Genomic DNA, 25,879 nt, shown 5'->3' on the forward strand with positions numbered 1-25,879 from the left:
GATATTCAGTTCAATAAATATTTATTAAAAGTCCTTACAAGGTGCCTGCTAGGTAATATAAAATCAGAAACAAAAATCACTGCCCTCAAGGAGCATGCATGCTATTAATGTTCCCCAGAATTTTCTGTCCTTGGTTATTTGTCCTGTCTACATTCTCTTCCTTGGCCATCTTACCCACCTCCATGGTTCTAACTCTCACCACCATACAGATGACTTCCAAGTTTCTTCTCTTTCCAAAGCTCCAGACCTATATCCCCAGCTACCTACGGAACATCACTGCACGAACATCCTGATGACACATAAAACTGAACATAGCTAAAACAAAGTGGATCTTTATTTTTTTTTTAAATTAAGCATGCCTCTCCTCTGAGCAGAAGGACAGCAACTAGACTGTGCTGTGGATCAGACCACTGAAAATGGTCAGGTTTCCAGGATGTCTCTGAGTTCCTGGAATAACACAATACTCAGCAGTCCCAAGAAAAATGCAACAAGACCAGCCCAGTTCTTCCCACCATAAGGACCAAAGAGCCTAGTTCTAATATCAAGTTCAAAGTAAGGCTACTTCTTGACTTCTTGAGGCCGGAAGATTGGGCAAACAAAAAGAGAATCTCCCCAGAAAAACTGTTATGGTGGCAGTGAAGCTCAAGACACACCCAGGAGTAGAGGATGACTCCAAAACATCTAATAAGCAAAGCTTCAGAGAAAACACATCTTAGACACAAACTCAACTATAGTGCCTGGAAGAGATGAAGCATGAATTTTAAAAAGAATTTAAAATATTTTTATAAATGAAATTAGAGTACTTGAGGAAAACCCTGGAAAAGAAATGAGCGCTATGGAAGTAAGAACTGCAAAAAGAATGAACAGCTTGCATAAGAGGTACAAGACCTTATCCAAGTGAAAACTCCCTGAAATTCTGAATGGACCAAATAGAAGCTAATGACTCCATGAGGCAACAAGAAATATTAAAACAAACTTAAAAGACTGAAAATATAAAAGAAAACGTAAGATATCTCACAACAATAAAAAACTGACCTGGAAAATAATCGAGGAGAAAAAAAATCTAAGAATCTTTGTACTATTAAACACCACAACCAAAAAAAGAGGCCACACATCTTATTTCAAGAGGTCTTAAAAGAAAACTGTCCAGATCTCTTAGAACCAGAGGGCAAAGTGGAAATAGGAAGAATCTAACCGCCACTGGACTTCCATGACTCTGGAAGAGAGAGTGAGGCTAAAGACTCTGTGCAACTCAGCCTCTCTTAAATCCAATTCACTCACAAGTCAAGACATCAACGTGTGATGTCATTGGTCCCCTTAGAAACAAAGGATGAACAACAACAAACAGCAATGGGTGTGGGACACCTTACACACAGATGAGGAATTATTTTCCAAGGCTCTGAAGAATGTTAATTTGCCCAAGAAGGAAGAAAGCTGGTCCTAACTCACAGGGTCTGGTCCACAGAAGGGCGATCAGAAAGGCAAAATGACTGGAGACCATTCTATAAAAGGGTAAGTTTAAAGAATCACAAAAGTTTAGCCTGGCAAAGAGAAGGCTCATCTCCAGATACTTTAAAGAGAGGAGTTAGAAATGCTCAAGTATGCTTGATCTCAGAGGCAAGATGAGAACCAATGGCTAAAGCACAGAGGCATGTTTTGCTAGATATAAGGAAAAACTTCCTATAATTTGATCTATCTCAGAATGAAATGGGTGCCTTGGGAGGCAGTCGGTTCCCTTCTGGTAGAGGTCCTGGAAAGTATGTGAAATGGACCAATTCTCAAAGATGCTGTAGATAAGCTACCTGTTTAAGTACAGCATAGACTGGATGATGTTTAAGCTCCCAACTTTGAGTTCCTATGATCTACATCAATACTTGTCCTATACATCCTCATCTACAGTACAGGGCATTTGAGGCTCTGAATAGTAACCTTGGATCATCAAGGAAAGATTAAATCATGCTGAGAATACTTTGTTTTCTAATTAGGGAAAGGAAGTACACTATTTCAGAAAGATTTCCAAACACAATTAAGGTGAGGATTTGGGTATTTATCCTTCAATTATAGAGAAGTGCCTTTTCTCCAGACCACCTTACTCTCTGGCTACTCTAGAATCTAGATAACAGTCAGAACTATATTAGGGCAGGCTTGAATTCTGACTACTCAAATTTTCAGGTCAGTTCAAGGTTGAACAGGAATTTCTCTCTCTCCCTCTCTCTGTTGATTCTATGGCATACCCTATAAATTGGGAGACTTTTTATATGTTCGTTTTTTAAATAAATCTTCATCAGCTTGCCTTTTCCTCCTAAAAAGCAAAATGGTTAGCTGGGTTGCAGTTAATTAAAATTTTACCTTATTATAATTAGTGAAAAACATAATACATGACTTTTAAGAACTAAATTGATATTATAAGCAACAGCACAATGCCTTTCAGTACACATATTAAAATAGATCTAAAACAAGATTTACATATCTGCTTATGAACTTACTTAGAAATATCTTTGTTGTCTCGTTGCCATGGCAAAAAGACATTTCCAAATGCTGCTCGGTAGCAATAGACTCCCAAGAGCCCTAGTGCCATTGCTACTTTTGAAACAGGAGAGCATCTTCTCTGAACCAGAATGAAGATCATGACAAGGGAGAGAAATGCCAGAACAGAGAGTTCAGCTTTATGATCAGAACTGTAATGAAACAGAAAATGACACAAATTATTGCAAAGTATAACCTAATTACTGCATTTCTACAAATCTGTAGCAAGTTAATGGCTAAGACACACATTTAAAATGTTTTATTTTTCAGAATAAACTGTTTAGATTTTCTGTTTAAAACAACAATATCAAAAAACATAATCATATTTCTGTTCACTAGTTCCTAAGTAAAAGGTAATACTTGTATATCACAGTAAATAATATAAAAATAAGGGAAACTCTTTTCTTCGGAAAAAACTTCAAATATTGGAGCAAGAGTTCCATTCATTAAACCCTGAAGTAGAATCAACTGGGGACGAGGGAAGAAAAATGTCAGCTCCAACCTTGGCATAGGTCTCTCCTCCCTGCCCCTTACTCTGACTGCAAAAGAACCTTGCACACTTTGAAGGGTCCTGAGTATTTTGGCCTTCCCATCATCCTAGTATTCCCCCAGGCCAAGAGTAGTCTGCTGGAGCCAAGGATAAACTAGACATAGAAGATTCACCCTTCTTGAGCACCCCATGAAAGGGAAGACTTCCAGAAACCAAGAACAGTGAGTCACCTTTATGCCACAAGTACTCTCCTAAGCTTGAGCCCACTCTTCCTGGGACTCTAAAGATTTGAGAGAGCGGGTGACACAGATTTTTGGATTTTTGTTAATGACTGCTCCTATTGTACCATCTTAGTGAACACCATTTTCTTTAAACAACTTAAGGCTGCCTGACTATATGGTTCAACTGATAAATTTTGGGACTGGCTGAATAATTCAACTGATGATCTTATGGGGAGCACACTGATGGGGGTTAAAAACAATGGCATTAATCTCCCTCAACTCTTCAGGGGCACCCCTAGAACCTAAAGGGGGAGATAGAGCCTTGTTTCGGGACTTAACACTGGTCCATAAGAGTGGGAGTTGGGATAATGATCTTCAGAGTTTACATAGGCTCAGCAGAAACAACAAAAATGTTTACCAATAGCATCCCCAACCTTTATGGACAAGTCAGGCTCCAAAAGTTTGTAGTTACCTGGAAATCTGAAGTTGCTTAATATAATTTTTCCCCTGTGGCATATATGATAGTTACATTCCCAGACCAGCCCACAAAAGCCAAGTTAACTGGAATATGTCAATCAGTAATTACTGTTAGGTGCTACAGGATATAAGTACAAAGAATGAAACCTGTGTGTATGATTTTGTATTTTACATACATATAATTATTATAAATGGGAAGAATCCAAAAAAAGTCATTTATTCTAAATCTCAGCTTGCTACACTGTGTGGTACAGATAAACTGTATGGTACTACTAATTATTTTGCCAATTATATCTCATTAAGTATTATCAAACGAAATTATTCTGTAAATCACAAATGAGTAGTTTCCTTAGCCATAAAGTTCCCACAATCATGGGACACAAGTTGTCTACAGGTATGTAATAAAAAAAACCTGGATTGTCTGGTCTCTATACCCACAGGGATTTGCATTAATTTGTTCAGGACACTACAAAGTGAAAATCATTCCATGATCACCACGCTGACCTTGCTAGCACCCACCTTAACCCTCACTACTTCCTAGTTTCTCTCTCTTTTATAACAAGGTAGATTGAGAGGGTGGAAGGTTATGAAGAAAGACCTGAATACCAGATTATCACCTGTTCTGGTTACCATGCTCATTCCCAACTCATCAATATCTTCTAATGGAAAGAGAGAGAGAAAAAAAAGAAAAGGAAGAGGAAGGTAGACCCAGCAGAGGAAGGGTGGTCCAGAGAAGTTTGTTCATACTTAGAAATGGGGGAACAGGATTAAGCGACAGTAGCCCCACTCTGCTTGGCTCCTTGTTCCTGCCCACCTCCCCAGCCCAGCCTTTCCTTCTCTAAAGCACCCCTTATGCTGCCTACTAAGTTGCCAACTAAAACCTTCACTGCATTTTCCGCAGCCAACAATGTAATCATCTCCACTTGTGGTCTAGGTTTTCATTAATGACCTAACGAAACAAAAAGCCTACATTAGCTCATCCCACAGTCAGTTAGCCAACAACCATGTGCCCTACATGGCTCTAGGTACAAGTGCTACAAAGGCCGTGTCCCTTTATGTGCCCAAATGGCCCAGGCAGATAACTGAGATGATCACAACGAATTCAAGTAGGTCTCAGCATAATGAATACTATTATTAAAGGAGATTCGTTCTACATTCATTCAACAAGGAATTATCAAGCACCTCATGTACTTCCTAGGCATTGTAGGAGGTGCTGGGAACACAAAGACAAAAATATAACACTACTTGCCCTAAAGTAGTGTTGGAAATCCTACTGAAAGGAAACAATATGAGTACAGACAAGTAAATACAATATGTTTGTGTGCACGCATGGGCATGTGCATGCATTGTGTAAAGTAAATACGAAGCAATTTCAAAAGTGGAGGTGTCTAGCAAACAGAGACAAATAAAGACAGGTCTCATGCAGGCGGTAACATGAGTTAAGCCTCAAGGAAAACTTGGGATTCGAACTGGCAGGGGTGAGATGAGAGTGCATTCTAGGCATGAGGACAGCCTACGCAAAGGTACAAATAGGGGACCAAAGTCACATTTGGGAACAGCAATAGGCCAGCTTGACTGGAATGCAAAATGCAAGGAGAATAATGTACAAGGGGAAAGACTGACTGGAGTCAAATGCCTGGAGTCAAGAAGACCTGAGTTCAAATCTAGCCTCGGATACTTATTAACTATGTGATCCTGGACAAGACATTTAAACTGTTTGCCTCAGTTTCCTCACCTGTAAAATAGGGATGATAATAATTGCACCTACATCCCAAGATTGTTGCGAGGATCAAATGAGGTATCAGTGTACTCAGCAGAACGCCTGGCATACAGCAATAGTTACACTATTAGGTATTAGGAGGAATTTATATTCAAATGGAAACCACTGAAGCTTCCTAAACAGGTGAATGACACGGTCAGACCTGTGCTTTGAAAATATCAATCTGACAGCTGTGTGGAGGATAGAGAGAAGAGATAAGAGAATGGGGATAGAAAGAACAAAAAGGAGGCCACTGCAGGAATCCACATGAGAAAAGATGAAGAAATAAACTAAAGTGGTGGCTACGTGAGCAGAAAAAAAGGGGATGGATTTGAGAGATGCTGTGGAGGCAAAACTAAAAAGACTTGGCAACTGACTGCTGCACTGCACTGACTGGGGGGAGGTGATGGAAAGGGAGGAAAGGAGGATGAATCTGAGGTCTGAACCGGGGCAAGTACATGAAGGGCAGTGCCTTTAAATAGAGACCGTCAAGCCTGGAAAAGAAAGGTTTGGGGGATGCGGTGAAGACACTGTCCATTTTGAACAGGAAGTGTTTAAGATGCCTGTAGGACATCCAGTTAGAAATGTCGAGGAGGTACTTCATGATGCAGGACTGGAGCTCAGGAGAGAAACTGAGGCTGTATCTAGAGATCTGGGAGTCAACTGCATCGTGGTTAGTGCTGCTCGGTCGCTTTATAGTTGTGTCCAACTCTTTGTGGCCCCATTTGAGGTTTTCTTGGCAAAGACATTCGAGTGGTTTGCCATTTTGTTTTACAGATGAGGAAACTGAGGCAAACAGGGTTAAGTGCCTTGCCCAGGTCACACAGCTAGTAAGTGTCCGAGGCCAGATGTGAAGTCAGGAGGGGAGGCTTCCTGACTTTAGGCCCAGAACTATCCAATGCACCATCCAGCACTGATATAGAGATGATAACTGAGCCCACTGGAACGGAGAGCATCAAGAAAGAGAACATGGAGAGGGACTTGAGCACAGCAGCAGAAGCACAGATCCCAGGCGGGCCACAGATGCTGAACCAGCAAAAGAGACTGAAGGTGGACAGGCAAGAAGCAAACCAGGAAAGAGCAGGGCCTGGAAACTCCAGGAGGACAGAATATCTAGGAGAAGGTGACTAAAATGCCAAGTGACGGCCAGAGAGAGGCCAGGAAGGATGAGGGCTAAGAAGAGCTCACTGGACATGGCCATCAAGTGGTTCACTCTTCCCTTTAAGATTAGATACAAACTCCCTTGCTTGGCACTTAAAGTCACGCACCATCTGGTCCCTTCCTAGCACTCCAGCCTCACACGTGCCTCCCCTCCACTCGCCTACTCTATGGTCCGTCCCAGTGGCCTATTTGCTGCACCTCACACCAACACTCCACTGCCCAGCCTCCTTGCCAAGAATGCTCTTCTTCCTCATGGCTGCCCCTGGAGTGCCTGACTTCCTTCAGAACTAAAGTCAAATACCACCTTTGACCTGGTCATCGCAGCTACTAGTGCGTTCCCATCTATGCTCTCTGTTCATCTCCTCTGTATGGGCCTCATACACAGCAGCGGTGAAGCACCATAATGTGATGGACAGAGGGCTGGCCATGGAGTCATGAAGACCTGCAGTCAGTTCCTGCCCCCAAGACTGACTAGCTGGGTGACTGGACAAATCATTTATCTCCTCTAAGTCTCAGCTGCTTTATTTCTAAAATGAGAATAACATACTACCTATGTGACAAAGATGACATAAGGACCAAATGAAATAATACATGTAAAGGTTTTGCGAATTTTAAAGTTCTATATAAATGGGTACTCTTTCTCCCTCTCACGACAGATAGAGAGAGAGAGAGAAAGAGAGAGATGGGTACATGTGTAGATACGTAGACATATATCTTCTATCTATATGTACATACACACACACAAACACACACACACACACACACACACACACACACACACACACACACGTTGTTTCCCATGTTAGAATATAAGCTCCTTGAGCGCAGGGACCATTTTTTATTTCTATCTCAACTGCCTAGCACAAAAATGCTTGGTGACTAATTAGTTATCAGAAATCTTTATCCAAAATTAGTCACTGGTGACACTTCCATTGGAAAAACTGCATTTTACTTAAAACTAGCATTATAAAATTTGAGGAGTGATGACAAACCCAGTGCCAGTAAAGCTATTACTAACCGGGTAGCACTCAAGATGGATTTCTCCTCTAACATTACGGACTAAGGGATGCTCTTTCATCTCCTCTAATTTTAAATACTTTTTATATCAGTGCAAAGCTCTGATGTAGAGAATGTGTAAAATATGAACTTTTCACTTTAAAGAATACAATAATTCCAGAGCAAAAGAATTTAACACTTCACACTCTTACCTGGTCAGCCAGTGGCCAAAGTCTGGTCGATGAGCCCACTGCACTCCTGTCTGATTGAATGAGCGGAGCAGTCTACAGCAAATCAGTATAAGCCATGGAGTGGCCAATCCCAACCACTTTTCACAGCCCTCTGGCAGTTCCAAAGAAGACATCTTGTGCACTTTGTCGTACTCTGGGACATCCACAGAGTCATTTCTGTATTGTAAAACCTTCTTAGTATCTTTTTGAAAATCCCCTTCCACAGCTAAATTATGATCAAAGTCCTTCCCAAGAAAGTGGTTTCTACATATTTCATGGCCCAGCGCTAGACAGAGAGTATTGACAAGGAAATACCAGGTTTGGTGTTCTTCTTCTATAAAACTGCTTGCACCCAAACTCAAAACATGGCCCAGAGTTCCAAATAAAATAAGCAGATCTAATCCCGACCAGCTGGAACCGGAGGCAGCTGAATTCTGTGGAAAGAAATGGGCCAACGTCAACGATCACATGAGAAGAACACTCTCACATGTATCATATGCTTAGATGCTTGCCTAACTGTTCCCCCAAAAAAGACCCTTTAAAAAAAAAAATGAAAACAGTGGTCACATTTCTCTTTGGATTTTCCACTGTTTTTCTCCAAGAAGGTTAATTTTATTGTTGTTAAGTCAGTGCTTCAAGACTGTGCCTTTAGTGATACTGAACTCAAGCTAACTTACACTTAAAGTAAAACATGAAAAAAATCAACACTTCCAAGCGACAGAACAATCTTGTCAAAAATATAACAGAGCACGCCAGCTAGGTGGTGCAGTGGATAGAGCTCCGGCCTTGGAGTCAGAAAGACCTCAGTTCAAATGCAGCCTCAGACACTTGACACTTACTAGCTGTGTGACCCTGGGCAAGTCACTTAACCCCAACTGCCTCACCAAAAAGCAACAAAAGAAGAAAAAACATAACTGAGCAAAGGTGAGAGCCTATAGGTATAGAATACTGAATATACTGTTAGATTCGGGAAAGGAGTCAGTTTTCTCTGGGTAGGAAGGGTGAACTCTGTAGTTGGAACTGAAACTGATGCAAAAACAAAAGACATCAACAAAAACGTTTTTCAAAAATTACTTCAACCATAAATATCTTTAAGTAAGGTTTATATGACCAAAGTAAAGTGAAAATCATTTGGGAGACAGAAGCAAACCTTCACTTTTACCTGAATTTTTCTGTTCAATCCCACAAACATTTATTCAGTGTCTAAAATGGGAAAGATTGAATTCCACAACACAAATTAAACAGTTCTTGCCCTCAGATGCCTTACATTTGGAGAGGCGGAGAGGAAAGGTGGGTACAGGGGAGAGGGAAGGAAAAAGACAAGGAGCCAATATGCACAGAGGTAAGTAAATACGAGGTAATCTGAAGGAGAGAGCACTAGCTGGAGGGGATGGGAAAGGCAACTCAGGGGAGGAGGGGAGAATGAGGCAGTGTGACAGGAAATACTTCATTCACCAAGGAAGCAGCACATAGAGCCAAGTCCTGAAAGACAACAAGGATTCTGGGACAGCATTCCTTTGTTTTTTCTTCCTCTGCTTCCCAATGTACTTTATTTTTTTTCTACTTAATAGTATTTTATTTTTTGCAATTACATGTAAAAATAGTTTCCAACACTCACTTTTGTAAGATTCTGAATTCCAATTTTTTTCTCCCTCCTTCCTTTCCCCCCTCTCCAAGACAGCATGCAATCTGATATAGATTATACATGTACAATGATATTATACATATTTCCACATTAATCATGTTGTGAAAGAAGAATCAGAACAAAAGGGAAAAACCACAAGAAAGAAAAAACAAAAACAGTGAAAAAATTATGCTTTGATCTGCATTCAAACTCCATAGTCCTTTTTCTGGATGTGGCTAGCATTTACCATCATGGATTTTTGCAACTGTATCACTGTATGCTGAGAAGAGCTAAGTCTATCAAAGTTGGTAATCACACAATGTTACTCTTGGCATCAGTTCATGCAAGTCTTTTCAAGTTTTTCTGAAATCCACCTGTTCATCATTTTTATAGAAAAATAGTATTCTATTACATTCATCTACCACAACTTGTTCAGCCATTCCCCAATTGACGGGCATTCCATCAATTTCCAATTCTTGGATACCAAAGAAGATACCAAAAAGATCCAATTCTTGGATACCAAAAAGAGCTGCTAAAAATATTTTTGTACATGTGGGTCCTTTCCCCTTTTTTACCATCTCTTTAGGATACAGACCTAGTAGTGGTATTGCTGGATCAAACAGTATGCCGTTTTATAACCCTTTGGGCACAGTTCCAAATTGCTCTCCAGAATGATTGGATCAGTTCACAACTCAACCAACAACGCATTAGTGTTCCAACTTCCCCACATCTTTTCCACACAATTTTCCTTTTCTGTCTTATTAGCCAATCTGATAAGTGTGAGGTGGTACCACAGAGTTGCTTTAATTTGCATTTCTCTAATCAATAATGGTATAGAGCATATTTTCATGACCATAAATATCTTTAATTTCTTCATCTGAAAACTGCCTGTTCATGTCCTTTGACCATTTATCAATTGGGGAATGGCTTGTATTCTTATAAATGTGACTCAGCTCTCCATATATTTTAGAAATGAGACACTGGCAGAAAAAATTGTTTCCCAGCTTTCTGCTTTCCTTCTAATCTTGGTTGCACTGGTTTCATTTGTGCAAAATCTTTTTAATTTAATGTAATCAAAATTATCCATTTTGCATTTCATAACGTTCTCTATCTCTTGTTTGGTCATAAATTCTTCCCTTCTCCATAGATCTGACAAACTATTCCTTTCTCCTAATTTGCTTATGTATCATCTCTTATGTCTAAATCACATACCCATTTTGACCTTATCTAGGTATACGGTTTGAGATGTTGGTCTATGTCTAGTTTCTGCTATACTAGTTTCCAGTTTTCTCTGGGAGAGTATTCTAGGCAAGGAGACAGCTTGTGTAAATAAACAGAGGCAGGCACAACTGGTAGTCCAGTTTGGCTAGAACACAAAGGGCATTAATTATACAGCTATCTCAAATGAAAGTAATTTGGACAGAGCCCGAAATATTCAGATAATTGCCTCAATTCTCTACTTCATTTAACATCTGACATTAGAGACTTGGGATTTTCCCTTACTAATCTTGTTTAGAAACAAAAAGCAAGAACTGGCTCTTTCTCTTCATTTGTAAAAGGCGAAAAAAAAGAGAGGTCTGCTACTGGTCAAAAAATAGTCAGAACACACAACCTTTCTAATTCTCCATAGACTATCAATCGCCACCTAACTTTTAGGAATCACATATTCACAATCTCAGAGCTGGAGGAGAATTTAAAGACCATTGCTGCACAATAATGACCTTGGCAGCATCCCTAACAAGTAAGTGGTCATTCAGTCTTTTTTGTTTTTTATGACCTCCAGCCACAGAGAACTCACCACTCCTGAGGCAGCCCAAATGAATTTTGGATAGCTCTAATAGTTGGGAAGCTTTTTTCTTACATCAAGCCTAAACGTGTCTGTCTGCAACTTAGGATAAGACTTACAATTGAAAGGGACCACAGAAGTCATCCAGTCCACCCACACTTTTACAGATCAGGTTCAGAGAATGTAAGTAACATTCCCACAGTCATACTGGTATTAAGTGGAAGTACAGAGATTACAAAGTTGGGTCATGTGACTCCACACCCAGCACTTCTGGTACTTCTACAGTACCAGGTGCCTCCCTGCTCCTGATGCTGCTGTTGGGGCCAAGCAGAACAAGTCCAATCCTGCTTCCATGTAACTGCCCCTCAGACACTTGAATGACAGCTGCCCTGCCTCTCCTTAGGCTTTTTTTTCTTCTCCAAGTTAAACTCCCCAAGTTTCCTCAATCAATTGTCATGAAGAATGATCTTGAAGGCCCTGAACCATCTGACTGTCCTAAGGATCCTTTCCAGCTGATCAGTGCTCCTTTTAAAACGTGGCACCCAGAACTCAACACAGTACTCTCAGTATAGCAGGGCAAAAACAGCGAGGGACTATCGTGTCTACCACGTCTCTAGTCTTGAACACGATGCTTCTCTTATTATCTTGGCTTTCCTGGCTTCCCTGTCACAAATGTTCACTAATACTGAGCCAGGAGTTCACTAAAACTCCCAGATCTTTTCCAGATGAGCTGTTGTCTAATCATATCTCCTTTATCTCGTACCTGTGAAGCTGTTTTTTTGAACCCAAGTCTTACATTTGGGTATGAAGTGCATGCAAAAATGCTCATCAATGACTAGATATTGCCAATATATTGCAATTCTGACATCAAATGACCAACTTCTTTTAAAGGAATTGCATCATGATGAAGGTCCTAGAAAAGAATGTGATCATATCATTCTGAGTATTTCCATAGTCAGTATGTCCCTCCACCTTGCAGAGTTTGGCTGCCCTTTCTAGTTTCGTATCCACACACTTCTCTGACCTGAACTAGGTCTCCACACAGATTAAAGAACTTTGCAGCTGACCCGGGGTGCTGTAAGAACACATCAAAACCACATTCAGGGCTGGAGGAAAATAGTAATTTGCCCAGAACTATTAAAAACCAACAATGGAATGCCTTCCATGGCATTAGGACAACCTATATTCCACTGAAAAGGAATAACAAAATCAACACTGTTTCATAATTTATAAAGTAATTCCACTTAAAAAAATGTTAAATGTCATATCACCTGGCACAAAGTTCAATTCTCCAGCCCATGCAGGCGCTATGGCAGCAGATCAGTCCCTTCTCTGCTATATCTAGAGAGACCATACATCAAACCCCTCATCCTTAGACAGCCCTGGCCCCAAAATCAGGTAAGGCCTAGGGTAAACAGAGGGGAAAAGGGACAAGGCTGTACATTATATGTCTCCACTGATTTCAAGAGAGCTGCTGCTTGCTCCCTATGTCTTTAAAAGGGAGCAAAGTGATAGCATCTACTAGGGTTGCACAGCCATGGTGAGTCTAGGAAGCTGTCCACAGACTTTCCCCTTCCTCTGAAAAAGGATGAATTCTGAATCTTGGGCAATTGTTCTCTTGTAACTACTTAACAGTTTCTAAAAGCAGTTATTGTCCAAAGCTGGAAGAACTTAAGTCTTCTCAGACGAGCATGTGCATGAATGGAGGCAGGTAAACAAAAAATAAAATTAAAAAGGATGAGGTCTGATAGGGGAGCAGCCAGATAAGAAAATCAAAAAAGGAACAGTAATTTAGAGTTTATTCCAACTATAATGCAGGTTATTCTGACTTTAAGGTAGCATCACATGGCATACTTCTGAGTCCATTCTCCAGGTAGTCTGTTGTACTCGTATCCGTCTGTTTTACAGATCTGTGCAATCTCTGGCACTAAGAGGTCATCTGGTTTGGATCACATAGCAGTGAACAAATGGATAAAAGAACTTCATTATCACATTATCCACTCAAAAGTCAAGGGGACTACTCTAAGAGAATGTGGAAAATGTTCCTTTTCCAGTACTCACATAGTAACGCATTTTTCCCCAGGGCATGAGAGAAGTAAGCTTCTTAACAGGGACCCAAAGAGAAAAAACAATGGCTGATATTTACAATGCATCTTAAGGTTTACAAACTACTCACATACAACATCTCAGCTAGTTCTCACAGTAACCCTCTGAGGAAGATTCTACAGACATTACAGACATGGAGATAGGCTCAGAGAATGTGACTGGAATACTGTCACAGAGCTAGTTAGCACTAGAAGTGGGGACTGAGGGGCAGCTAGGTGGTGTAGTGAATAGAGCACCGGTCTTGGATTCATGAGGACCTGAGTTCAAATTCGGCCTCAGACACAAAACACTAGCTGTGTGACCCTGGGCAAGTCACTTAACCCCATTGCCTAGCCAAAAAAAAAGAAGAAGAAGAAGTGGGAGCTGAAGCCAGGCTCCAAGTGAGGAGGCAGGGTGGTGTAGTGGTTGAAACACCAGGCCTGCAGTCAGGAAACCTGTATTCGTTATGTGATCATGAGTCCACTTCTCTGAGCTTGTTTTCTAATGTCTAAAACAGACATCATAATATTGGGATTACCTACCTCAGTGCTTTGCAAACCTAAAGCATTCTATGTTCAAGAGTTCTTGCCGCTTAAATCCTGTGTTCTTTCCACTATACCCTCCTGGCTCTCTCGCTGCTTACAGACAAAACAGGAGTTCTTCTAAGGCTATCTGAACATAGCCTCCAGCTGGTTTCTTTCTTCATGTTAATGATCAATCACAGGAAGCATACATCCCCTTAAAATGGTCCAAAGTCCCAGGTCCATCACACAGTACTTTGTTTTGGTCGTAAAGAAAAAGCCTGGGGGCCAGCTAGGTGAGGCAGTGGATAGAGCACTGGCCCTGAAGTCAGGAGGACCTGAGTTCAAATCCAGCCTCCGATCAAACACTTGACACTTACTAGCTGTGTGACCCTGGGCAAGTCACTTAACCCCAACTGCCTAAAAACAAACAAACAAACAAAAAACAAACATAAAGAAAAAGCCTGAATAGTCTAGGGATAAGTCAAAGAACTCTAAAGGCCTAGAGGCTCCAAGAAAGTACACAATCCAGCTCCTTTCTTCAAGGAAGGTCAGCACCTTTGCCATACATAACAGATGGCTGACTATCCTATTAGGGAAAAAGATAATGAAGTCACAATCACCTAAGATGACCTGTGAAGAGGCTGCACAATCTCAGAACTGGAGGAGGTTGGGGTGCGGGGGGGGGGAATGATATCAGGGGCATTCTACCCAAACCCATCCTTTATAACGTACCCAAAACAAATGACCCAGCTTCTACTTGAAGGAAGGGGGAACCCACCTTGAAGGTGAGCCATTCTACTTTTGTTCAACTTTAATTATTAGGAAGTTGAATTGTTAGGTCCTTTTCCCCCTTAGTCAATCCACTATAAATAAGGGAAGTTGATCTTATACCAAATCACTGAATGTCAGAGCTGGAAGAAATGTCAGGGATCGCCTTGTCCAACCCCCTTACCTTACAAAGGAGGAAATAAGGACCCAAGAAGAGTTAAGTGACATGCCCTTGGTCAAAGAGCTTTCAGGTGGCTGAGCAAAGACTAGAAGTCTCCTGGACCAGTTCTCCTTTCATAATCTTTTATCTGTGGAACCTGAATCCAGACTAAGGTACACTCCTATTTAGGATCCTTTTTGGACACAGTTTCAGTCACACTTTCATACATTAGTGTATGTACAACAATGTTGTCAGAGTTTGACATTTTATCAGTAAAGGTAGATTTCCTCCAAGGCTTCTCTCTGCTTATCCTAACCTCTCATTCATTCTCATAGTTTCAAGGATGACTTCTACAACTACTTGCCAGATATTCCTACTTAGGGGTCTCACTGTTGCCTCAAACTCAACATGATCAAAACTAAACTCATGATCTGTGTCCTTCAACGAAACTCCAATGTTTGTAAATACTTTCATTACCTTAGGTTTCAACCTGGGAAACCTTCAGATTCATTCCTCTTCTTGAACCTCTACACTGAGGCAACTGTCAAATTTAGTCCATTTTTTCCTGAAGTCTGTCTCACACCCGTTGTCTGCTCTCCCTTCACTGTGGCCACCTTGGTCCAGATCCTCACTATTTTGGACCTATGTTCCTTCGAGAGCCTTCCTGACTGAAACTCTTCTCCACTCGATTCATTCCCCATACCACAACCAGCCTAATATAACTAAAACGTACCTTTCACTGACTTCCCTGCTCCAGAACCTTCTGAAGTTTAATGGCTCCCTACTTTCTACTGCACTAAATTAACCCTGGCATCTCAATTTCAAGGGCCATGATCATGTAGTCCAACTCTACTTATCTTGTTTCCCAAGACTCCTGAACATGAACCTGCTGCTCTTGTAAAGCCAGTCTCTCTACTACTTAGAAACCTACTGATTTTCATTTCTGTCTCCATACATGCTTTTCTCTGTGCATGAATGAAATTATGTTTCCACTCCAGGAATACCTTCTCTTCTTGCCAGTGACTAGATCCTACACACCTATCCTCAAAGGCCCAGCTCAAATCCCATTTCCCTAAGGTCCACCTACTTACTCTCCAGGCCCTCTACTTTGAATTCCTACAGCAGGTAGTCTATACCACAGTGTTCACCATTATTTCAAGTATTTTAGTCTCATCTCCCTAGTTAAACTAAACTCCTTGAATGCAGGAACCATATCCGTTTCTGTATTACTCTCAATGACTAGCACTTAATATGCACTTAAACTGCACCAACTAGGCATCTGGATTTTTGTAAAAAAAGTCAATAGTTTTCTGAAATTATAGTCATCAAGCTGAGCTCCAAAGAAGGAACAAGAAAGGATAACTCTCCCAACTACTCTGGAGAAGTAAGGGGTCATGGGTGTGAAATGCTGCATGCAACACTTGACTTTTTTGATATGTTGGTTAGTTTTACAGAACTTTTTTTCACTTCTTCTAAATTCTTTTTTTTTTTAAATGGCTCTCTGGAAGAGGATAAGGAAAAGAATAGAGCAAAAAATGTAAATGATATAAAAACAAAAGACATCCATAAAAACTTATTTTTTAAAAAGCCACAGTCTATAATTCTCAGCATAATTACAATAGGTAATAAAAAGCATTCAATTTGATAATACAATTCCACATTTCTGAACTTGAGGATATGCTGAAGCAACAGAAGCAAAATACTGCTTTAAGACATAGGCCAAAGGGAATCTAGGCAGCACAGTAAATAGAACTCCAGCCCTGGAGTCAGGAGAACCTGAGTTCAAATCCAGCCTCAGACACTTGGCACTTACTAGCTGTGCGACCCTGGGCAAGTCACTTAACCTCAACTGCCTCACCAAAAAACAAAAACAAAAACAAAAGACATGGGCACAAGGAAAGGCAGATATGAACTTTTTAAGACTATATCTTACTAATCCCATTGCAGGTCATATAACCTCAAAGACAAAAAGATAGCCCCCATATTTATAGAAGCACTTTGTGCAGAAGCAAAAAACTGGAAACAAAGTGGATGCTGACCAACTGTGGAACTGTTGAACAAGTCATGGTACATGAATGTAATGAAATATTATTGTGCTGTGAGAAATAACAAATATAATACAAAGAATTCCAGGAAATGGGAAGATTTATATGCACTGATACATAGTGAAATGAGCAGAGTTAGGACAATAATGTGCACAATCAGCACAATAATTTAAAGGCAAACAACTTGGGCAGACTCCAAAACTCTAACCAATGCCATGGCAAACCATAACCCCAGAAGCGGATGAGGGAAGCACATGCCTCTTGCTTCTTGGTAGGGAACGGAGGCACTAGAAGTACAGAATGAGCCTTCCATTTTCTGACAATACCAATTCACTGATGTGTTTTCTTTGAGGATATTTATTTGTTGTTATCAGGGATGGGGAAGCAAATCATCAGTGAGAGAGATGCTCCAAAAAGAATCAACAGAACAAAAATACACAGGAAAAAACAAGTTTAAAAGACATACACTGGTGGACAGCTAGATGGTACAGTGGATAGAGCTCTGGCCTTGGAATCAGAAGGACCTGAGTTCAAATCTGGCCTCAGACACTTGACACTTACTAGCTATGAGACCCTGGGCAAGTCATTTAACCCCAACTGCCTCACCAAAAAAACCCAAAAATCAAAAACTCTTTGGGGAAGCTAGGTGGCATAATGGATAGAGCACCAGCCCTGAAGTCAGGAGGACCTGAGTTAAAATCTGGCCTCAGACCAAATACTTGACACTTACTAGCTGTGTGACCCTGGGCAAGTCACTTAATCCCAACTGCCTAAAAATAAAAAAAAAATTTATAAAAAAAATAAAGCAAGACATACACTGGGCAATTTCACTGCTAACTTGCTAAACTTAATATGTACTTTTAAAAAATAAAACAGAAGTTTATGGTTTCCCATATAGGACAGGGACTAGGCAGAGAGTGAACCTGTGATTTCATCAGTAGAAGGAATGCAGAGAGGAGGCAACATGGCACAGGAGCTAGAGAGCCAGCTTCATTAAGTAAGGTCTGGGTTAAAGCCCCACATCTATCCCCTACTGCCTGTGTGACCCTGGACAGTTAATGCTGCAGGCAACTCTCTTACCCTCTACGTTGCAAAGAGAGCACCATCCTGCTATGGCAGAGGGAATTTCTGGAGTCCCTACACCACCGAAATCACAGGCTCACATACATTCTCTTTTTTGTTCCTTGTTGGTGCTTAAGTCCATAATTAAAAATCAAAGAGAAAAAGAGAAAACCATCAAATATGAGAAACCTAGAAAAAGCTGGGAAGACTTGTTTGAATACATAGAAAGAAGTAAACAGAATGAAGGAAACAATAAACAAGATGACTAAATGATATAACTGAAAAAAAAATACTAAAAACACTGGTTAAGAGTCTTGACCAATTTTGGTCCTGGAGAAGAAAGGATACACACACCTCCCTCTGTTCCTCAGACAGGTAGGCAAGCACGAGTGAGAAATGTTTCACACGCTGCCAGATGTGAGCTGACAAGACTTTGCTGCACTGTTTTTTCTCTGTTCCAAGGGAAAATTCACTAGCTGGAGGAGGGCAAAGGCAGCTAGAGGAGAGTATACCTGGCAATGACTGTGATTCAGAAAACCAGGAACATCAATGCAACTTTACTAACAAAACCAAAAAAGGAATACATCTCACCTTAGCTGGAAGTTTGACATTCTCAAATACATTTGCAAGAAGACACAAGATCACACAGAGAAGTGCAGAAATCAGCATCATCACCCCAACAGCCATCAGCCAAGAGACACTACAGAAGTAGCACGACCTCTCAGCCGAGGTGCACACGATGACGTGGACCGCAGAGAGAACGAGGACCATCAAGTAGAAGAGCAGAGAAAACAAGGAAGACCACAGTGGAATCTCAAACTCAGCCTTCTGGCACAAGGCTTTCGGGGTACTGAGCAAAAGCAGAATCAGAACCTAGAATGGAAAATTGCAAAAGTATCATCATGCACTAATTTTGAGATTCTAAGAAATCTATATTTAAAACAGATAATGTACTTCTCGTGCCCTCGTTTATTCCAGGAAGTACACATAACAGTTGACATAGGGAACTAGTGAAACCAAACGATGTTTCTCAAGTTTGATTTACAACTAACTATAATGATGCACAACTTGTTTCTCTCAGCATCAGCAAGCACTGATGCTAAGAAGTTAAGGAGGGCAGGTGAAGGTTAACAGTCTCCTAGCCTTATCTTCTCATCTCACCAAGTAACCAAGTCAAAGGGAATCATTTGGCACCCGACCCATGCCCAAAGCTGATACTGTGTAAAGATCAGGAAAGCCAAGGGCAAAGCCAAGAAAGTGGGAAAAGGTTGGTTTCTCATGTTTTAAAGGACAGACAAGGATGATTCTTCAATATATCATCAGGAAGTAATTTCATCCACACGGCCACTGCACATTTCAGTGAACAGTCTTTTAATCACTTCATGGTCAACCTTGTGATGCTGATACAGCTTTCCAAGCTTAACCAGGCTGGTTCACAGACAGCAGACTCAGCCTGCAGTAGGGCTGCACTTAAAGATGCTCCAGTTTAGACGAACCTGTCAGAGAATGCACTGTGCAGGTGCCCTTTGATATAGCTGGCACCTTTCCATACTATGATGGGGCACTCCAACACTGTGGTGGACAGAGCAGAGCTATATAATGCTGGTCTATGACTAGAATATTAACAAATAACAACCCATACCTCCAAGACTATGACAGTCCCAATCATCATCGAGTACATATCATACTGGCCTACTTGTTTGCTCAGCGACATACTCATGGTCTTCAAAGCATTTAAATACTGCTTAAGAACTTTTCTGCCAAGGTTTAAAAGGACTTCTGAATTATTTCCCTCCAAGTACAGCTTAATCCAATTCCCATGCAACTTTTCTGTTACTTTAAACTGCTGAAATCCAGGATCTAAAATGAGAAGAAAAAAAAGTTTTAAAACAGAAAATTATAATTAGATTATGATATAATTATAGTATCTTCAAAGTCTTACATCTGACAACTGGAAAAGTCATTCTAAAAACTGATACTTCATGTAGCTTAAGGGCAACTGGTTGTTGTTGGTTTCTTTTTTGAAACGTACATAATGAAAACCTAAGACATCTCTGCAAGAAATAGCCAATGTGGTAAACACTTCAGTTTTTAATCATATTTGTTTAAATATTTTCCCAGTGAATGCTTTTCCAGACAACAAAGTTAAATCTAAAAGGTCCCCAAATACTGTAGAGCTCAACAAAGAATCTTAAAGTTGGAAGAAATCTCAGAGCTCAGAGAATCCAACATCAATCCCTTCCTACATCCTCCTCAACGAGTACTTATCCAGTCTCTTCAGGAGCACATCCACTGACAGGAAGGTCATTACCTCCCATGGTTATCCAGAGCAATGGGTGTTAATCTCAAGGAAAATAAATTGTACAAATGGAGGAACACATTTTAGTAACCTCTGACCGGGGAGGGGAGAGGGAAAAAGAAACATTTATATGGCGCCTACTAATGGCTTTTATAAATATCTCATTTGATCTTCACAGCAATCCTGAGGCAGGTGCTCTTACCATCCTCATTTTACAGTCAGTTTATACTGCTTCTCTTCTTCTTATTGGTAGGCACCCTTTATAAACTTTTCATTCAGAAGACAGCTTTCCATATGCTGTGACAGACCTTTTACACCTCTGGAAGCTGGAAGAGTTTCAGTTTCTGTAGTCTAAAAAGAATGAGGATGTTCCACCAACCATTGCTGAAGCTGAGAAAACCTCATTTTGCAAAGACCTAAAGGTATCCAGTCCAATCACCTGTCTAAATAGAAATCCCCAACAATTTGACATCCAGCCTGTGCCTGAATCTATTAAATGATGGTGAATGTACCACCATATAAAAAAAGGCCATTAAGGGGCAATGAATAAGAACTATCTTCCCAAGACTAAGCTGAAATCTATACCCACGGAACTTCTACCCAACTGATTCTGGTTTTCTCAATTGGCGCATACAAAACAAATGTATTATATCTCCCACACGTGCAGGGTTCAAACACCTGTAGAGACAAGATACGATATCTTGTCTTCAATTCTACCTTTTCTAGGACAAAAACTCTTAGTTCTTTCAACCAACCTTCACTGTTTGGTTTTAAATCTCTGCCACCACAGTGATCACCTTCCTTTACATCCACTATAATTTGTCAACATCCTCTTAAAATGTGTTCCCCCCCAAAAAAAGTGGTCCCAGAAATGGACACAAGATTTCAGCTCTGACCCAGGCAGTGGACAGGGGGGCAAATACTTCCCTCATTCAGAATGCTAAGCTTCTACTAATGCAGTCTAAGATTATGTTAGCTTTTCTGAGAGCTGTCAAAATTGCTGGCTTATCTTAAGGTTGCAGTCATAAAAACAGCCAAGTATTTTCCTAATGAAATACTGCCAAGCCACCTTTCCCCATCCTGTATTTGTACAGAAACTCTGAACCTAAACTCAGGATTTTACATTAGATGCTACTAAACTGAATTCTGTCAGCATCTGTCCATCATTAGTTTTAACTTTCTAAGACCTTTCTGGCTCCTGATTCTGCCACTCCAAGTAGAAATCACATAATTTTAGATAGAAGGGAACTCAGGGGGTCACTTAGCCCAAATCCACATGACATGCCAATTCCTTCTAAGACATTCCTGAGAATTGATTAACTTGCCTCCACTTGAGCATTTCCATCATATTCCAAGGCAGCCCAATTCCATGTTGGGCATGTCTAATGATTAGGAGTGAAATGGCTGAAATAAAATCCCTTTGGCCCTAGCTCTGCCCACTGAGAAAAACCAGATCAAGTTTAATCCCACCTTCTATGTCAACCTTTCAAATATTTGCGGTCAACTATCATGTCCATCCCAAGTCTGTTTTTCTCTAGGTTAGATGCTTCTAGTTCCTTCAATGAATACTCACACAGCATGATTTCAAGTTCCTTTACCATCTTGGTTACACTGTTTGGGCGTGCTTCAGCTTGTCTCACCATTCCTAAAATATGGCACCAAACTGTGGGCTTACAAAGCAATGTGCAATCACCTCCCTTGTGACCAACATGATACTTTAATTAATGTGGCCTAAGATCTTACCAGCTTTGGCTGCTATATCACAAATACAATGATTCACATTCATCTCATGGTCTGTCCATTAAATATATTAGCTTTTTCACATCAACTAGTGCCTAGTCACATCTGCCCAACCTTGTACTTATGTATTGGATAATATGAACTCCAGGACATTTGAGTTTATCATCTATATTAACCATTGCAATGACCTGTGATTTCATTAGTATAGGTACTCCTACAGGTATGCAACTGCAGAGATTCTACTCATCTATGACTCAACAGGTCCTCAAGAGTTACTATGGTTAAACATTCCATCACCTTTTAGCCAACCTGCAGAACTGCCTCTCTGGACTTAGATAGCCTGACACATGGGTGCCAGGCCCCCGGGTCCTCATGGCAGAACTTTGTGCTCTCCTAGCCCAGACTTCACACCATACCTTCACACTACAATGAGGCTCCACAAGAAGGTTTTGGTGGTGGTCCTCCCCCTCTCCCTTTTATTGTTATTAAAATTCGTCTCATTAAATTTGGTCCATTGCTCCAGCCTGCTGATATCTTCTTGAATCAAAATTCTGTTACTTAATGTATTAGGTATCTCTTGTATTTGTATCATCTGCAAAGCAGACATCTATACTGCCTTCCTCCAAGTCATGGATAATATTCTTAAAGGAAGTCAGGCCACTCACTCTGGGTTGGCATAGTTCTGTTAGTCACTATTACTTGGGGTTTAGTTTGGTCAAATTCTAAAAAGTAAGGGCTAAGCTTAACTCCCTAGGCAACTACACCCAGCAGACAAAATGAACCAATGTTACTGTGATGCTTTCTTACAGAGGGACCGACTAGGGGCTATTATCTATTATATAGGGTGTCCCAAAAGTCTTAATGAAGTTTTAAGTTTTAATAGCCTAAAATTACACTAAGACATGAGAACTCTGGGAGCCTGGGCTGCTCCCCAGCTCATTTTGTGCAGGAGGCAAAGAAGCAGATCTAATCTCAAGGACTATGGACTAAAGTAGTAAGTGTCAACCACAAATGTGTCCTAATATCCAGGAAAACTATGGACTTTTTCTTTAGACTCTTGAGTCCTAATCAATCCTGGTACTTTGAAATAAATCTGTTTTCATCAACAAAAAATACTGAGTATGCCTAGCAAGATTTACCAGCCGTGTCAGTAATTTTTATTTGCATCTTAGGTACTTCAGTTAACATGTTTTTTAATTCTCTCTACTATCTCTTCATCTGTCAGATCACAGATTACTAGCAGGACTCAAATGGTTCTAGATATTTAAAAATAAAAACGATGACCACCTTCTTGTGGTCACCTTCTTGTCTCCCAACTGACTCTGCTGACAAGTTCCCTTTCCCCTCACCCTTTCCCCCCCATTCTTTGTCCCTCCACTAACTTCTATTCCTTTTTCTCTTTCCTTTTCTTTATTTGGTGCTTAACAGTAATAAAGTTTAAAAACTGCTACAATATGCCTTACCCAGTCTAAGAGTAGCAAACTACTTTATTAGGCATATAAAAATTCATCTTCCCATTGGTTATTCCCTAAACACTGCCAGCCAACTCACATTAAGCACCACAGGCAGTAAAAGAAGGCCTGGTAAAACCTTCCCAGAAGTGACCTTGATGCAGATAATCTCAGGCACAAATTCTGCTGATAGGAAGCATGGCAATTTAACAAAAAGAAGGCAGCAGCAGCAGCATCTGCATACAGGAACACGAATGACTATGCCTCATTTCGATTCCCTCAGCCTCAGAGCAGCTCCTAAGAGAGAATATGAGCGACTTGCCTTTCTCATACATCGGCACATTCTCCTGCAGCAGTCTGCTGAGCTGTACTGAATTTAAGTGCAGGAACCTCAGCTGCTCTCTCATTGTTGCTCCTTCTACAACTGGAAATAACAGGCTCCCCACGCTATTCTTTGGAATTCGGCAAACCAAGGCCCACTGCTAGTGTGGCAGCCAGGTCAGTCTGCTGGACATGCTCTGGAGGTTGGAAGTTACCTAGAAAAATGAGAAAAAGTTTCTTACTCAAGGCAGTGCGACATCAAGGAGTCAGCCCTGAACCCAGAACCCTCCCACCATCTCTTGGATTAACTAACTGTATGAACTTGGGCTGCTCTTTGGACTCTGGGGCCTCAGGGGCCCCTTGTGTAACAGGAAGGCACTGTAGGAGATGATGTCAAAGTACCTGCCAACTCTAAAACGCTACCATTTTGGGATCCTCTCCAGCCTTCTTGAAAGTAACCAGTTTTCAAGCACAGTTCCAAACGAGAGAAAGAAAAAGACATCCCTAGTCTATTCCTTTGAAACAGTAGGAGGTGTACAGGGGCAGCTAGGTGGTGCAGTGGATAGAGCACCGGCCCTGAAGTCAGGAGGACCTGAGTTCAAATCAGGCCTCAGATCAAATACCTGACACTTACTAGCTGTGTGACTCTAGGCAAGTCACTTAACCCCAACTGACAAAAAGAAACAGTAGGAGGTGTATGGTGTGACACACTGCACATATTTTCACTTTTCCAATGAATTAATTTGTCTTGCTCATTTTTTCTTTCTTTTTTTCCTTTAAAATATTACTTATCATATGAGATGGCTCTCTGGGAATAGGGAAGGGGAGGGGATACTATAAGAAAATTTGGTAATGTAAAAAAAGAATCAATAAATTTTTTTTTTTAAAAATCATTTCACTTCAGAAAAACCTGGAAAGACTTGCATGAACAGATGCTGAGAGAAGTGAGCAGAACCAGGACAACACTACACAGTAACAGTAATACTGTGCAATGACCGACTTTGTTAGACTTAGCTCTTTTGAGCAACGCAAGGATCTAAGACATCTCCAAAGGCCTCATGATGGAAAATGCTATCTACATCCAGAGAAAGAATTATGGGGGATGAATGCAGACCAAAGCATACTATTTGCTCTTTTTTTTTTTTGGTTGTTTTTTGTTTTCTTTCTCATTGTTTTTCCTTTTTCTGATTCTTCTTTCACAACATGACTAATGTAGAAATATGTTTAATATGATCATACATGTACAGCCTATATCAGATTACATGCCATCTTGGAGAGGGGGGGAATGGAGGAAGGGGAGGGGAATTCAGAACTCAAAATCCTATAAAAGCAAATGCTGAAAACTAAAAGTAAATCAATATTTTTTTTAAAAAAATCAATCATTTCACTAACTGAATGCTAGTAGCTGGGACAATGCAAAATTCTACCTCATCTAATTTAGGACTTAATTAACTAAACCTTGTGTTCATCCCTATCCCCAGCCATCAGTTCTCACACAGTACACTGCACACAGTGAGTGCTTAATAAAGGTCTGTTGAATTGAATGTGGGCAAAACGATCTCACTTAATTCAATTAACATTTATTGAACACCCATTCAAATTCCTGCTCTGTGGTAGCAGAGGGATCAGGGAAGGATAAATGGAAGAGATGGCAATTGAGCTAAGCCTTGAAGGATTCTGAAAGGGGAGATGAGGAGACAAGGAGAATGATCTGCATAAATGGAAAGAGGAACCAGTATATCAAGTGCAGAGACTAGCTGTAAGTTGAATACGTGAAGGGGAATAGTGAAAGAAGGCTGGAAATGGAAGGCTCAACGTTCCTAGTTGCTTCAAATGACAGTCTTCTCTAAGACATGATGATAATCAGAGTCAATGATTACAATCACAGTAAATGGGTCCTTTTATCCATTTCTAATTTAATATATTCAGCATCTTATTTAAATAAGGTTTCTTGGGGATTATTATAACTATAACTATTGTCTTCTCATCTACCCTTTTTTTATTTTGATTTTCATTTCTGTTCTAAGTGGTCTGACTATACATGGCTCTGAAATGACTCCATCAGTAACCTGTTAATTCCCACAATGAAATCAATTTCATTTTTTGAGATGATACTCAGTGCTTACCAGGTCCAGAACCTTCTGACTCTTTCTT

The 25,879-nt window shown here is 40.5% G+C and overlaps 1 protein-coding gene across 1 annotated transcript in view; it reads right to left on the bottom strand.

Moving 5' to 3' along the window:
* PIGG (phosphatidylinositol glycan anchor biosynthesis class G (EMM blood group)) overlaps window positions 1-25,879 on the bottom strand; it is an 87,758-nt gene that overhangs the window by 38,734 nt on the left and 23,145 nt on the right. The window contains 6 exon segments of the mRNA XM_021005436.2: window positions 2,487-2,678; window positions 7,843-8,294; window positions 18,506-18,787; window positions 19,557-19,774; window positions 23,727-23,865; window positions 23,867-23,940. Of these exon segments, the coding sequence (XP_020861095.1) occupies window positions 2,487-2,678; window positions 7,843-8,294; window positions 18,506-18,787; window positions 19,557-19,774; window positions 23,727-23,865; window positions 23,867-23,940 (1,357 nt within the window).

Source organism: Phascolarctos cinereus, unplaced genomic scaffold (genome assembly GCF_003287225.1).
Source record: "Phascolarctos cinereus isolate Bilbo 61053 unplaced genomic scaffold, phaCin_HiC Scaffold_9;HRSCAF=440, whole genome shotgun sequence".
NCBI lineage: Eukaryota > Metazoa > Chordata > Mammalia > Diprotodontia > Phascolarctidae > Phascolarctos > Phascolarctos cinereus.